The sequence below is a fragment of the Coturnix japonica genome, chromosome 8 (genome assembly GCF_001577835.2).
Source record: "Coturnix japonica isolate 7356 chromosome 8, Coturnix japonica 2.1, whole genome shotgun sequence".
Classification (NCBI taxonomy): Eukaryota; Metazoa; Chordata; class Aves; order Galliformes; family Phasianidae; genus Coturnix; species Coturnix japonica.
Genome location: NC_029523.1, coordinates 5,052,579 through 5,068,044, shown reverse-complemented (window position 1 = coordinate 5,068,044; position 15,466 = coordinate 5,052,579). Strand labels below are relative to the sequence as shown.

General features: G+C 51.2%; 1 protein-coding gene across 3 annotated transcripts in view; it reads left to right on the top strand.

The window, feature by feature from the left end:
* The window catches only part of ASTN1 (astrotactin 1), a 39,221-nt gene extending 23,755 nt beyond the window's left edge, over window positions 1-15,466 (top strand). For all 3 annotated transcript variants that reach the window (XM_032446144.1, XM_015869785.2, XM_015869786.2), the window contains 15 exons: window positions 997-1,071; window positions 1,616-1,753; window positions 1,938-2,088; window positions 2,242-2,408; window positions 2,501-2,695; window positions 2,986-3,113; window positions 4,669-4,773; window positions 4,881-5,069; window positions 6,796-7,064; window positions 7,349-7,482; window positions 7,639-7,790; window positions 8,079-8,214; window positions 8,298-8,398; window positions 9,118-9,301; window positions 12,726-15,466. In XM_032446144.1, coding sequence (XP_032302035.1) covers window positions 997-1,071; window positions 1,616-1,753; window positions 1,938-2,088; window positions 2,242-2,408; window positions 2,501-2,695; window positions 2,986-3,113; window positions 4,669-4,773; window positions 4,881-5,069; window positions 6,796-7,064; window positions 7,349-7,482; window positions 7,639-7,790; window positions 8,079-8,214; window positions 8,298-8,398; window positions 9,118-9,301; window positions 12,726-12,960 — 2,359 coding nt within the window. In that variant the 3' untranslated portion in view covers window positions 12,961-15,466. The remainder of the gene's footprint in view (window positions 1-996; window positions 1,072-1,615; window positions 1,754-1,937; window positions 2,089-2,241; window positions 2,409-2,500; window positions 2,696-2,985; window positions 3,114-4,668; window positions 4,774-4,880; window positions 5,070-6,795; window positions 7,065-7,348; window positions 7,483-7,638; window positions 7,791-8,078; window positions 8,215-8,297; window positions 8,399-9,117; window positions 9,302-12,725) is intronic.

The window sequence follows — 15,466 nt, the reverse complement described above, 5'->3', positions numbered from 1 at the left end:
TTTGTTCCCAGCCCAGTGCACTCTGGAGAAGAGAGAATAAAGCCCGTCTGTGGCAGTGTGGGATGGTGTATGTGGGCAGCATTCAAGGAGCTGGCAAGATGCAAGGAGAGCACTGCTTCCCATCCACACAGACCTTATCCAGGGCACTGTGCTCTGCTGCTGGATATAATCCTGTGCCTGGTCACAGAAGTACCATTGTGTCCCAGGCAGGAAATGAGCAGTGCTCTAATCCTGCAATCAGGATTTTTTTGTGTGTGTGTCCTTGCTGAAATAACTTCAGATTAGGAATTGAAGTGCTTGTGCAGGAGAGCTGTAATTGCCTTCAGAGAAAATCCCCAGGCTCACCAGGTGTTTGCCATGCTGCTTGTGTGGATGTGTGCCCTCAATGGACGTTTTAAAGGTGACAGGATGGAAAAATCAGCTTCAGCTCTGAGCTTGTTTCACAAATGAGATTTGGTTGGATCTGGTTGTTTCTCCCCTGGACTCCTTTTTATTTTATTGTTGGTCTCTGACTTGTTAGTCTCTCTGCAAATGACCCCCATGCAAGAGATGCTCTGTGATGAATGCTCTGCAAAAGATGCTTTGCAAAGAGTTCTCTTCAAATGGGGCCATGCTGCATGGGCTGCACATCCCAAAGCATCCTGGCCATGGGTGTAGCTGTCCCTAGACACATGGCAACATTCCCATGGTGGGAAGAGGAGGGTGATACCCAAGGGTGCAGGGCTGTGAGGCTCAGGGATGTTGCAGGAGAGGGAAGAGGGGGACAGGAGCCTACTGTAGCCCAAAATAAAGGATGAGATATGCTGTTGACTGGGGGCACCAGATGTATATGAACATGTAAATCCTACAGATTGCCAAAAATTCCCCCACTCTCCCAAAATTTTGGATATGGAATTATTTTACTATCTTGTACGTGCATCACAGGTACTTGCTGCAGTGCAGATCTGGGGAGGCATTTTGGGATGCTGGCATGATGCTCCTGCGTTTCTCTTCCAGGCCCTGGCCATACACAATATTCCAGCGTGGCTTTGACTTGGTGTTGGGTGAGCAGCCATCAGATAAGATTTTTCGGTAAGCCTGCCTTCAGCTTCACCACCATTCCTTGGGTCTCTTCTCCAGGCACTGGTGCTGGTTCTGGGGAGGGTACAGTAGGTGGCCCCCCATGGCTTGGCTGAACTCAGTGCCCTATGCCACCACCTAGGGACATGTGAGCTGGAAAGATCCTACTGCTGCTTTTTGGGGTCATTTGGGTGCATTTGAAAGACTCGTCCCCTCTTGATGCATCTCACAGTGCATCTGCTTCTGCTGCCTCCCCCTGCTAGCCCTGGAGCTGCGGCAGCTATGGACACCTTGGAGAGGAGGAATAAATACATGAATAATCCCTCGTTATCCTTCCTGCTCCCCACGCTCCCCAGCAGCGTGCTCCTGGCAGATGGATGCTGAAGAAGCCTGTATCTAGCTAGGGAAATATTTGGGATCAGCCTAGCTCCTTTTGTAGGGGAGGGGACAGGTTTGAGGGCTGTATTTCAGCAACGGCACTCCCCGCTGTACCCTGGCATGATGTCCCCACATCAGTAGGGTTTGGTATTTCCCCACATGCCTACTCTCCTGACAGGTTCACCTACACACTGGGGGAAGGCATGTGGCTGCCACTGAGCAAGAGCTTTGTCATCCCTCCGGCTGAGCTGGCCATCAACCCCTCAGCCAAGTGCAAGACTGACATGACAGTGATGGAGGACGCTGTGGAGGTCAGGTGAGTGTGAGCAAGGTGAAGGCAAGGCTGTTGAATAGTTTCTCTAGCAAATGTGCTGGAGGTGTGGCCATGAAGCAAAGGTACATCCCGAAGGACATAGGGGCTGGTGAGTCTCTCTCACCCCAGGTTTTGCAAGTATACTTTGTTAGTATCAAAGTGATGAAACGCCTCCTACTCCCCACAGGGAAGAGCTGATGACCTCCTCCTCCTTCGACAGCCTGGAGGTTCTCCTTGACTCCTTTGGCCCTGTCCGTGACTGCTCCAGGGACAACGGGGGCTGCAGCAAGAACTTCCGCTGCATTGCAGACCGCAAGTTGGACTCAACGGGCTGCGTGGTGCGTGGCCAGCTTGGGATGAATATTTGTTGCAGTAGGAGCTGGTTTTGGTGCAAGTTGTGGCCTTTTCATATTTCCCCAACATTGTTTTCTGATGGAGGGGCCTCTGAGAACACCCCCCGCCATCCCACCTCTCTCTTTTCTCTCTGCCAGTGCCCGACGGGCCTGAGCCCAATGAAGGATGGCACGGGTTGCTATGACCGCCATGTTGGTGTTGATTGCTCTGATGGCTTCAATGGAGGCTGTGAGCAGCTGTGCCTGCAGCAGATGGTGCCTCTGCCTGATGATCCTCTGCTCTACAACATCCTCATGTTCTGTGGGTGAGCACCCCATCATCACCCCCAGCTAGGGTAACCTTGATCCCCACTGGTGGGGCTGCAGCTGATGGTGGTTCATATTGCTGGCTTTCCAGGTGCATTGAGGACTACAAGCTGGGCACAGATGGGCGATCATGCCAGCTCATCTCAGAGTCGTGCTCTGATGGTGTGGACTGTGGTGAGCCCCGTGAGCTGCCCATGAACCAGACGCTCTTTGGGGAGATATTCTATGGCTACAACAACCACTCCAAGGAGGTGGCCCCAGGGCAGGTGCTCAAAGGGACATTTAGGTGAGTGAGGATGTGGAGAGATGACCACCAGCAGGGGTCAGCCTTTCCCATCCTCCCTGCAGCCCTTGGGGGCCTCCAAGAGGCTGATCCAACCACATTTGGCCAAGCTTTGTAGGAGGTGGATGGGTTGTGGGTATGGGCACATCTGAAGATGGCCACCAAGAGCCATCATGGCCTTCATAACTCATCACCAGAGGAAGAGCATGGTGCTTGGGTGCTTGGTTGAGTTTTAGGGATGGATTGCTGGCCCTTGTTCCCTGCCCTGTTCTCCTCTCTCCACTTATTTCCAGGCAGAACAACTTTGCCAGGGGCCTGGAGCAGCAGCTGCCAGATGGGCTGGTGGTGGCCACTGTGCCCCTGGAGAATCAGTGCCAAGAGGAGCTCTCAGACCCCACACCTGACCCTGAGTTCCTCACTGGTGAGTGAGCCCAGCCATACCCTCATCCTTTTGGGGATGCTGAAAGACATGGTGCCTTCAGCCTGGCTTCAGCACCCACTGCTCACCTGTGTCAGTAGCTGCAAGGAAAGGTGATGCATTTCCCCTATCTATCTCAGCCAACAGCAAATAGGGGGAGCCTATAACATCACTGCAACGGGTTGCCTTCTGCCAGCTTGTCCATTTGTGAGGGAGAGGCTGCAAATTAATTGTGTGGTGTGAAAGCTCAATTCTCCATCAGATAGCTGGGGAATTTGCAAAAAGGCTTTTGTTTTTAATTATTCTAGGCAGAAATGTTTTCCAAATAGTCTTCGTTTGATTTCCAAATCAGAGTCACTGGTGTAAAGAAACATTTAAAACCACAAATATACCTTGTTTTGCCCTGTCAGTGCATTATAGGCTGTGAGGACTGAGGTGGGGTCCTAGGTCTGTTTGGCAGCGCCCATAGGTTATCACAGATGTGACTTAAGGCAATGCCACAGTGGCCACAGCACTGTGAAGGGACTGGGGACTTCAGTGGCAATTATTCCAAAGAGGCAGAAGCCAGCAAATTATCCTATTCATTTCCCACCGCTCTGCTGGCTCTTTGTGGCTGATTAAGAGGGTGGGAGAAAAAAAAAACAAAACTGGAAAGAAGTGAAATCTGTGCTGTCAGTAGGCAGATCTGGGCATCGCTGTGAATACACAAGAGGCAGAGCTGCTGAGTAAGGAAGGGCTGTTTTTGCATAAACACTTTGCAGGGAAGAGTAATGCTTTGAAGCTGTTTGTAACAGCCAACACTGAAGGGAGAAGCACTGCAAGGCAGAGGACCTCATCCTCCTTATTCTCCGCCTCCCTTTATTGCTGAGGAGGGGGTATGAACGTTGTTTTCCTCCTGAACTCCTGCTGTGGGGCTGTTTAGCAGCAGGACTCACTGCTTCCCTGCTGAGCAGAGGTGTGCCATGTGGGAAGTGTGGCAATGGCACCACTGGGGAGGAGGTGGCTGAGTCCCAGCATCCTTCTGCAGAACACTGTGGGATGCTCTGGCCATCAGAACCCTCAGTTCCTTTCTGTCTCTGGGTTGATCACCCTGACCCTCATCCTGGCCATCTTATGTGGGTTTACCCACCCCCAGCATTGCCATGATGACCCAGGGGACAGAGGAAGGTGATTTCCTGTGCACACGTGTCCAGCTCAGTCCCCAGAGCCTCTGGGCTGGCCACAACCATTGTGTGATGGTGACTAGGCCTGCCAACAGCTCATTTATAAAGCGCAGCTCTCATTAACAAAGCAATTAGCACACCTGGGCATGTCTGGGGAGGCAAGAGGGATGTAGGAGGAGGCTTGTTATCTTCTGCTGTATATCCTGGCCAGCAGGATGAAGTGAGCCCATGGGTTTTCTTTCAAAGCTGAAATGTTAATAAGTGTTGAACAGCTGATGGTGGGGGATATGATTTGTGCTGCCCCCTTCCCTTTGTTAGCTCACCTTGGTCGTGGTGCAAGGGACTGTGGCTGCTGTGGTTACCCTATGTCCAAGCACCATGTTCTCTCTTGGCAGGGATGGTGAACTTCAGTGAGGTGTCGGGGTACCCTCTGCTGCAGCACTGGAAGGTGCAGTCTGTCATGTACCATGTCCGGCTCAACCAGCTGACCATCTCCCAGTGTAAGCATGTGGGGAGAAGGGGCAGCAATGGGATGCACAACCTGCAGGAGTCCATCACACTTGTGGGGGGTCCAAGGGCTAAGCATCCTCTTGTGTTTTCTCCCCAGCATTCAGCAATGCGCTGCACTCTCTGGATGGGGCCACCTCCCGCAGGGACTTTGTGGCACTGCTGGACCAGTTTGGCAACCACTACATCCAAGAGGCTGTGTATGGCTTTGAGGAGTCCTGCTCCATCTGGTACCCCAACAGGCAGGTCCAGCGACAGCTCTGGCTGGAGTATGAGGACATCAGTAAAGGTAGGAGCCCCAGGACTGTTTCCATAGCCACCCCTGGCTGAGCAGGAGCTGTGTTTGCCATTGACACAGGCAGGCACAGTGCCCAGCCTTTGCAAAAGCTGCGTCCCACCTCATTTTCCTATTTCCACCCGGCTCCCACTCACTGAAGCCGGTCCAAGGACTTCATGGACTGCAGCCAGCATCAGCCCCGGCCAGCAAGGAAAATAAATACCCACATCCCTGGGGAGATGAAAGACGAAGGCGCTAATCCCACCAAGCTGTCCCGTCTGATTCTGGACTTAGCTGCTATTTGCCTTTAATCCTGTTCCTTCCTTTCCTTTGTCTCCTCCATATCTGCTCTCTTCCACTCGCATCCCGGGGCCAGACTTTCCTCCTGCTGATGTGTGTTCCTCTCTTGGGTTGTCAGCATTTTGCTTTCACTTTTTTTTGTCTGCACACCAGTGCTGCACTGGTCATTGGTAAACTGGGCAGGGGGTTGAGTGACCCCAGCACAGCTCTGCTTTCTCTGTAGAGGAGCAAGCATCTGCAACCTGCTTTAGAAATAGCACAGGCAAGGAAAGAGCTGGAAATCTGGGGTATTGGGGACCACTTGGGTGTAAAACTCTCCTTTCTGAGCATGAATGTTACAGGCTCCTGGAGCCTGGGCTTCTTCCCAAGCCCACCTGTGTCCAGCCCCACTGCTGCTTTGCTGAGAGCTGGATCCAGATGTAGCATCTTTTGATTGCGAGTACTTGTTGTTTGGGGTATTTTATTTATTTTTTTCCCTCCTGCAGTTTCCTCCTCTTTGATTTTCCTGCTTGGAGGCTTTTCAGGTCTGGCAGTCTCTTTCCACCCACAACATCACATTTTGGTTTTGCTCTGGCACCTGCCACTTTCCCTCCTTTGCTTTTTGTTTGCAAACGTCAGGAGCTGGATATCGACTGAGAAATTGCAAGAGACATCTCATTCTCTGGCTCCTCTGCTTTCCCTTCTATGCCTGTGAAGCTGCAATTCACAGCCAGCCCAAAGTGATCCAATTCCAGCTCGCTGGGGTGGCTGAGCCGTGCTCCTATATCCAGGACTTTAACAGCCCTGTTTTTCCTCGCAGGGGTCTCAGAGATTGGCTTGGCCAGACCCTTCCACAGGAATTTCTTCCCAAAGAGCTGTGGATGTGCTGCCAGCAGCATCCCACAGCCACAGCTGGCAGCGCCCCTGGCCTCCTTCACTTCTTCCCACCCTACTGCCATGTCCTCATCATTGCTATCCTCTTAAGAATTACCTAATTCCTGGGGATGAATGCAAGGAGGCAGGCATGAAGCAGCTGCCAAAAGGGTTGTGCTCCCCTTTGCCTCTGTGAGTGGTGGCTGCTGGCCTCAACAGGGGCATTTTGGGAACCCAGGGAGCACAGAGAAGAAATCAGAAATGAAGCTGATTTGGAGGGAGGGACCAGATGGGTCCTTCGTGAGCCTTCAGCTGCAAGAATGAGGCTCCCTCTTGTGGGGACCCAGTGCAAGGGTGGCATATCATCAGCCAGGCAAAGGGCTGGGGAAACTGAGGTACAGAGGATGCCAGGGTGGGCTTTCCAGTTCTGATTTCTGCTCTTGAAACCAGAGGGCATTTAATCCATTTTGGGGGGCGAGGGGGGGAGGGAGAGGGTGGTGCATTGGGCACCCTCTCTCCTAGGAGCGTCCCCTTTGCAATGGTATGGAGCCCATCCCTGCCCCCCTCTTTTCTCCCCTCCCCTCAGGCAATTCTCCATCGGATGAGTCAGAGGAGCGCGAGCGGGACCCTAAAGTGCTCACCTTCCCTGAGTACATTGCCAGCCTCTCTGAGTCAGGCACCAAGCGCATGGCAGCGGGTGTGCGGATGGAGTGCCAGAGCCGTGGGCGCTGCCCCTCATCCTGTCCCCTCTGCCACGTCACCTCCAGCCCTGATGCACCAGCAGAGCCCATCCTGCTTGAGGTCACCAAAGCAGCACCCATCTACGAGCTGGTCACCAACAACCAGACCCAGCGGGTGAGAAGCTGGGAGGGGGTGGTGGGATGGCATTATGAAGCTCTTTACAGACAGCTAGCATCACAACGAGTTTTGGTAGCTCTTTCCAACCCCATCCCTGGGGTGGGTGGACCATGCTGAACTATTTCAGTGTCACCCACCAGGGAACAGATGAATCATAGTGGTCTCTGCCATCTTAATGATTCTAAGATCATCCAGTCCAACAATCAGCCTATTGCCACCATAAGCACGTGCTCTGGTGATGGGATGCCAGTCTGAACTTGCACCTTTTTTCTCCTTCCCAGCTCTTGCAGGAAGCCACCATGAGCTCACTGTGGTGCTCAGGCAGTGGGGATGTCATTGAGGACTGGTGTCGCTGTGACTCAAGTGCCTTTGGGGCTGATGGGCTGCCCACCTGCGCACCTCTCCCACACCCCATGTAGGTCCCTATGTCTGGCCTTGTGATACGGTGGGTCTAGGAGGTGGTGGTGGTGGTGAGGGGTGGTGGAGCTAGGGTGGCTTTGTGGGGCAGTTTTGCCTACAGGCAGTGGGCCTTGCCCTCTCAAGGTGCTCACCAGCAAGCATTGCTCTCCAGCCTACGGCTCTCCACCGTGCACGAACCCAGCAGCACACTGGTAGTGCTGGAGTGGGGGCACTCGGAGCCCCCCATCGGAGTGCAGATTGTCGACTACCTCCTCCGCCAGGAGAAAGTGACCGACAGGATGGACCACTCCAAGGTGGAGACTGGTGAGTGGGGCTCACTGCAGGGAGAGCGGGATGGAGGTGCTGGAAGACACTGTTTGCAGTGAGGTGCTGCAAAGTATTCCTTATCCCATAGGAGAGGAAGTAGCCCCTCCCTCCTTGCCGTGACAGTGAGCATTGCAGGGGGCCCACAGATAGTAGGGAAGAGCAGTGGGTCTGTCTCCACACCAAACTCATGTGTGAGCCTTGGTCTGCCTTTGCAGCATGGTGGTGGGCACAGCCCTGGGGACACCAGTGTCATCATCTGTGGTGTGTCCTCTTCACTCCCCCTAGAGACGGTGCTGAGCTTTGTGGATGACATCATCTCTGGTGCCAAGTCCCCCTGTGCGATGCCAGCCCAGGTGCCTGACAGGCTCTCCTCCACCATCTCCCTCATCATCCGCTGCCTGGAGCCTGACACCATCTACATGTGAGTCACCTCCTCTGTGCGAGCCTCCCTGACTTTGTGTGAGGGCCCAGGATCTGCAGCTTCACTGCTGTCCTTCTGGCCAGGTTCACCCTCTGGGGAGTTGATAACACGGGGAGACGTTCCAGGTCCAGTGATGTGACGGTCAAGACGCCCTGCCCTGTGGTGGATGATGTCAAAGCTCAAGGTGAGCCACTGACCCAAGACTTCATGTGTGTCTACACAACTGAAAAACAGCCTCGTTGTTCAGGGTGTGGAGACTTGGTTGGGATTTGGACATGGGTTGGAAGTGCTATTCATAGGGTACATTTATATCCTGTGCCTGGGCATAGGGTTGAGTGTCCACAGGGTAATGCTTGGGACCAGTGACAAGGAGTTCTCCTGACTGTCATGTCTCTACACACATATCCTGTCCTGGCTGTGATGCCTCCTTCACCCCAGACACACGCAGACACACTCTGTGCTGTTGAGAACATGGGTGAAGGGGTAGGAACTCAAGATGTGTTGAAGATGGGTGGAGAAATAGCTGAGGAAAGTCTTGCTTGACCTGCCCAGAAAGAAGATGATAGCAGAAATGGTGTCTGAAGAAATCCCAGTTGTGTTCCTTCTTCTAGATAAATGGCATTGTACTAGCAGTACCTGATGTCACCAACCATTTCTCTTCCTAATTGGGTCAAACTATGAGAACCTAAACTGGATTGATTAGTCCAGCTGAGCCTGAGGAATGCCATCTACTCTGTTGTTCCTCCGCTGCCTTGATATGACATTAATCATACCCCAGGGGACAAATCTTGGCTCCAGTAAATGCCACAGAGGATTTGTCTCTTGGCTTCACTAGAGCTGAGCATTATCCTGGTGGGCTTTGTTCTGTGCACCCCACTGAATACTCCTTGTTCTTATGCCCAGAAATTGCAGACAAGATCTACAACCTCTTCAATGGCTATACCAGTGGCAAGGAGCAGCAGACAGCCTACAACACCCTGCTGGACCTTGGCTCCCCCAGCCTGCACCGTGTCCTTTACCACTACAACCAGCACTATGAGAGCTTTGGGGAGTTCACCTGGCGCTGTGAGGATGAGCTGGGACCCAGGTAGGCTCAGAAAGCAATCCAGTGCATGGGTGTTTAGGATTTGGCTATCTCCCTTGAAGGCTATAATCATGGGACTGGGTGGTGGAAAAGCAGTCAGCCCCATCATACTCTGCCACCCTACCAGGTCTACACTGACCCTGGAGTTTGGCCCAGTGCCTTGATGCTAAACTCCACCAGGGCTGCTTCAGGTGGCTGTGGCCCCTCAAGTTCAGGGCTTAGGGATGCCCTCCCGTTCCCACCTATGGAACCAGCCATAGAATCAAATACTCCCTTCTACGCATCTCCTTCAGCATCTGTCTTTGTGATGTTTTGTAGCATCTAGCCTCTAAAGAGCTGTACTCTTGAGTCTGGTCAGTGGTCAGGATTACTTCAAATGTACATCAGTAACAGTTCCTATCTACAAAACACACAGTCCCCTACAGTGCCCTCCTTTGGATGCCTTCTTTCTGCTGAGCTGCTGTTTTCCAGCTCTGTTTCTCCAAGTCATCACTTACAGCTTTCTAGCAGAGGATCAGGCATCCCCTATCCTCCACATAGAATCACAGAATATTTTGAGTTGGAAGGGACCCTTCAAGGCCATCTGCCCCAACTCCCCTGCATTTAAGGTCTTTTAGGCACCTCTCCTAGTTCAGCTTTGCTGGGATTTCCACCAACTCCTCATTCCCACAGCACTGTGGGACCCAGCAGGCTTGGACTCATGTCTCACCTTTGTTTTGAGCCCAGCTGTGGTGGTGCAACTCTGTCCCCAGTGCCACATGTGAAATCCATCCCCAGTCTGCATGCACCATGACATCTGTTGTGGTGGGGTTTTTCTTTGCGATGAGTGCATCAAATTCCTTAGTTTGGGAATCTGGATTTGACACATAGCCACAAGTATTGCCATCAGTGAAGAAAGGAATGAACCCCAGAACATGGGGTGGAAGCTGCATTCTCCAGCCCATGTGGCAGTGACGTTGGCATGGGGTGACGAGAAATGCCTCTGGATTATCCAAATATTACTATTTGCTTCATGAACCTACATGTCAGAGGGTGAATTCCACCCTCTGGAAACGCTCAGGATGGGATGATATGAGCTGCTGATGAATTGTTTGCAGCTCGCACTGCTTGGAAAGCCGTTTAGGCAGCTGCAGTCAGATCTGGTGATGACAAATCTTGGAAAGCAGACCTCCTGTTTGATTGTCTGCAAGGGTAAAGCAGCCAGATTGGTGGTGACAGGACAAATCACTTGCAGATGATGTTATTTAGCCAGCAGAGAGTGTTTGTTTGAATGTTGCCGATGCTCCTTTGAAGCTATGGATCTGAACCCATGAGATTGGCTCTGCAGTGTTCTTCCACCTCCATGCTGTCATGCCATCTTCTGGCTCTGCCTGCTTGGGGAATGCTCATATCCCCTTTCCAGACTGGACCTCTGGCAGGTTTCAGCTACAGGAAAGCCAGTGTTAGCTTTGGCTGGGCCTGGGCTTATAGAATCAGTCACAGACTGGCTTAGTTTGGAAGAGACCTTAAGGATCAATGGAGGTTGCCCTCCACCAGTTCAGGTTGCCTATCCAGCTTAGCCTTGAGGGTTATCATCTTCTTCCAAACAGCTCTGCCCTGGCTGTAAGTATGGTGTGTCTGTGGGTATTTCTATGTTTCCTACATATACCCTTGAGCTGTCAAGCCAGCACCAACACAGCTGTATTCTCTACATGCAACTCTTGCTTATCCAAGCAAAAATGTGACAAAGAAGGTTTTGTTCACCCCACTATCATGATTTGTGTGTCTGCGACCTGCCCCACGCTGTGTGGATGCTGTTACAGCTACCAGTGGAATGTCTTCTATCCTGACCCCACCAAACTGACCTTAAAGCTGGCTGGAAAACTTCTTCCAGCCCTTGGGTCGCTTCCATTTTTGTCTGGGTTTCTAGGCACATGTAATACTTGCCTGCAAGACACTTTATTTAGATCCATTACCTACACATCTGCCAGATTCCCTGGAGATTGCTGGAAGTGCTAGACAAGTTTAAGATGAACATAATGTGTTTTATCTGGACATAGTGTTGTTCTTGATAAGAGCGTTAGAAGCGCAGTTTCTAGAGGAAAACCATGAAAAGAAAACATTTTAGCTCATATTTGGCCAGGATCACCCGTGTTCCTCCACAGCTTCTTCTAACACAAGAGGTTGGACATTCAGCATTTCTCATTACCAGGACAAGCCCACCCCAAAGCTGTGTTGCCCCAAGGGTGCAACATGTCTTTCTTCTGTTGCAGACTGATTCCTCTCCCTCCACCACCTGACCTTGTCTCCTGGCTTTTTAGCTGGGTTGCACAGACAGTGTGGGTTGCCTGATGGCTCTTTACCAAATGCTACTGCTTGTTTTGCTCTCTGCAACTGGCAGATGCAAAATGTGCATTCCATAAAGTGGAGGGGGAGGGAGGTGCCACCATATCCCCTTCTCTTTCAGAGCTTTTTGGAATTGACCCTCTGTTGTATGCCTCAGTAGTAGTCCTCCTAGCTTGCATGCTGTCCTGTGAGATGCATTTCCTAAACCATTATTATGAACGTTGTAAGTCATGTACCAGGAGTGTCATTGATTATACTTACATTTTATGTTATTGCATCTTGTGGGGCTCATAACAGACATCCACAGGCCCCACTAATACAGATAACAAGCATGAAATTGTGAATGCTTTTTTTTTCCCCCTAACTCTCCACACTCAGCATGTTGGTTCCCAGTGCTGTACATTTCTTCTCCATCTCATCCCTCTTAGCCACTTGACAGCAGGGAAGTGATATCCCAGCACATTGCTTGTGCCATGACTGATAAGATCATCCTGTCCAACCATCAGCTCATGCTTCTGACTGTTCTAGGCCATGTCCCACAGTGTCTTACCTATGTGTTTCTCAAACCTCTCTAGGGATGGTGACCCCACCACCTCCCTGGCTGTTAATTCCAGTGCCTCATCTTTTTTTAATGAGAAGTTTTACCTATTACCCAACCTGAACCCCCCCCTTGCTGTGACGTAAGACTGTCACCTCTTACTCTGTCATTGCTACCCAGGAGCAGAGGCTGAGCCCACCTCATCAGAGCTTCCTTTCAGGCAGTTGGAGAGAGTGATGAGGTACCCCCCAAGCTCCTCTTCTCCACATTGACTCACCCCATTCCTTCAGCTCTTCCCCACCAGACTTGTGCTATAGATCTTTTACAGCTCAGCTGTTCTTCTCTGGACATGGTGTAGCAATGGAGGTGATGCTGCTTGATTAATTGATGACATCTACCTCTATGCTACCATTTCCTAAGGGGCATTAAACCCTCATCAAACCTGAACTTGTATGGGGACAATGCAGAGTAGAAGAAAGACACGGGCAAAGTCTCGGGCATCCCTAACCACTTCACTTTTCTCTGTTCCTGCTCTTCTCCTCCCCTTCCCATCACCCCATACAGGAAAGCTGGCCTGATTCTCTCGCAGCTGGGAGACCTGAGCAGCTGGTGCAATGGGCTCCTGCGGGAGCCCAAGATCAGCCTGCAGCGTTCATCCCTCAAGTACCTGGCCTGCCGCTACAGCGAGATCAAGCCCTACGGGCTCAACTGGTCAGAGCTCAGCCGTGACCTCAAGAAGACGTGTGAGGAGCAAACTCTGAGCGTCTTCTACAATGACTATGGGGACAAGGACTACTGAGGGTCGCACGCAGGCCCTCCCTGGGTGGCTGCGGGGGTTTTATATATGGACTGGGAGGGGGGAGGGCATCTCTGGAGACAAAAATTGGGATTGGGGAATGAAATGGCTGCTCTGTGCAGGACTGACTCAGTATTAGTTTCTTCTTCAACTTGGCCAAAAGCCTTTATAGGTAGGAGTCTTGTGGGACCCAGTTTTCTTGGTTCTTTTTGTTTGTTTCGCCAAGAGGTTCCTCAACTGGTGGATGTGGGTGCATGGCCCGGGGAGGGCAGGCTGGAGGACACAGCCCTCTGCACCATGCTACGTCCCTGCTCCAGTCATAGGAGAAGCATGGTGATACCTATGGGAAAGGAGAGCTGGTGATGCAAGTCAGGTTGAGATTCTAATGGTCATTGTGGAGCAGAGCAGTCACTGGGCATCCTAGAGGTTTTGTTGGTTTTCTTTTTCTAACTGTAAGGCATGAGGTGGGACCTGATGCCACACCAGGCAGGGCTGGCCTGGTGTCACCAGCCCAGGGGAGAGGAAAGGAAGTGGTGATGGGAAACTCAGCTCCTCAGGGTTCTTCTGCCATGGTCAGAGATGTGAGTCCTGAAGGGCAAAGGCAACTTGGCCTCGGGGCCAGCAGCTATGTGGACATAATGATTTATTTTATTTTACATTTGTGGGATCAAACTCTTAGGAAATCAACTGAATAATCCCTTCCATTTTATTATTTTTCAAAGCCAACATAGTAAAGACTTGAAAGCAATGACAGAGTAGTGTTTAGGAGAACCGAAGCCAAGACAGCAGCATCCAGTTGGCATGAACAAGGCTGTTTTCTGCATCAGCTGCTCCTGAGCCATGGAGCAGCCCAAGGTGTGCATGGTGAGAAGAGTGGGACATAGCATACGCATCCTACAGTGCTGCCTGTCCTTTGTGCTCTTTCTTCAGGGGGTGTTGCTTTCCCATATTCAGGCTCACATCTGCATCTCTCACCAGTGCTTTCTTTTCTTTTCCTAAAAAAAATATCAGAGAACTGGGGTTGTTCTGGGACACTGGGCTCTGCTCAGAGCAAACTGTTCTCCACAACCCTTCTACTGCTGCTGCTGTTGGAGGCAGCACAAGGCTTTATTTTAGCTTCAGCTCCCAGCCTGCTTTGCAGAGGAGGCACCCCTGGATTTGTTGACTGTGCACCTTTGATGTGGGTGAGACAGGAACCCTGCTGTATTTTTTTATTATTATTATTATTTTTATTTTTTCTGATGATGTCTCTTCAGAGTGAAATTTCCTTTCCATTTTTCAGTCTTGGCAGGAGCAATCTTCAGCCTGTCTCTTTCCATTTCCCACCTCATTCCTACTGCTACCTGCCCAGGATGCAGCTGGAGTATTTGTGTGGTGTTGGATGGGAGCCACCAGCACTGCCCTCTGGTGCTTGCACAGCAGCCAGCACAGGAACATCCTCCTGCAGGACCACGCTGCTCCATCCCTCCCTCCCTATTTACAGACCTCTTGTTCAGGGCAGCACCTGGGAGTTGCTGTGAGCAGCCACCAGCAGTCAGTATTACCTGGGTGCCAGTGTGAAACCTGTAATGAATTAGTCTGCTGAGGCTCACTGGGCCAGCACTTGCTTTTTGCAAGGGGGAAGTCAACCAGGACCTTTGGGCCTCTTCTCGCATGTGGCTCCTTATATTTGGATGTGCCAGACGATGCCAAAGGCTTGGTGCTCAAAACAAGACTGTCTCTTCATGCATTTGGGCAGGTGTCCCGTTTCCTTCCAGACAGTGGGAATCCTGACCAGGATGCTTTAGGTTGGTCTTTTTGCTTCTTCCAGCCGACACCAAGTCATCCTTTAACTTCAGCCAGGTATGGACAAAGGGCACAACACCCAGCGCCTCAGAGTAGGGCTTGGGCCAGGGCTGCTCTGGCTCGAACACAACCTGGTGGCTGGCCAAGTAGTACTGCTTACATGGCTTTTATATGGAACACAGATGGGTTTCCCCTTGGTAACAGCATCCTTTCATTGCTGATGAATTTCAGCAGATGAGATGAGAACAGTTTCAGGGATGCTGCCAGGAATACCTGGAGTACTTGCACCTTTCTCACAGGCTTCTTCACCCAAATTGATGATGGGGCACTGTGTATGTTCCCACTGCTGATCATTCACCTGAGAAGAACCTCTGGGCCATTTTCTTTTCTCTGCTATGCCCGTCCCCCATACTAGCCTTACTACCTTTTAATTGTCGTGCCGTTATTTAACATATGAAGATGGTTTGGTCCTTTTATTTCAGAAGATGGCTACGATTCATGTTCCTTGATGTTATATTAAAACTCTAATGTGACGTTTTACTACTGTAGATTGAAAGTAGGGTGCTTTAGGGTGGGATAGCCACGGGACAAGAAACTCAAAACCCTTACGGATTACTTAAAAAAAGGTTTTGAATGAAAACAACTACAAAAATCACTGTAGCATTATGTAAAACTCCAGGTGATAATTCAGCTGACTATTAAACGGAGCTGTTAGTAATCTGTG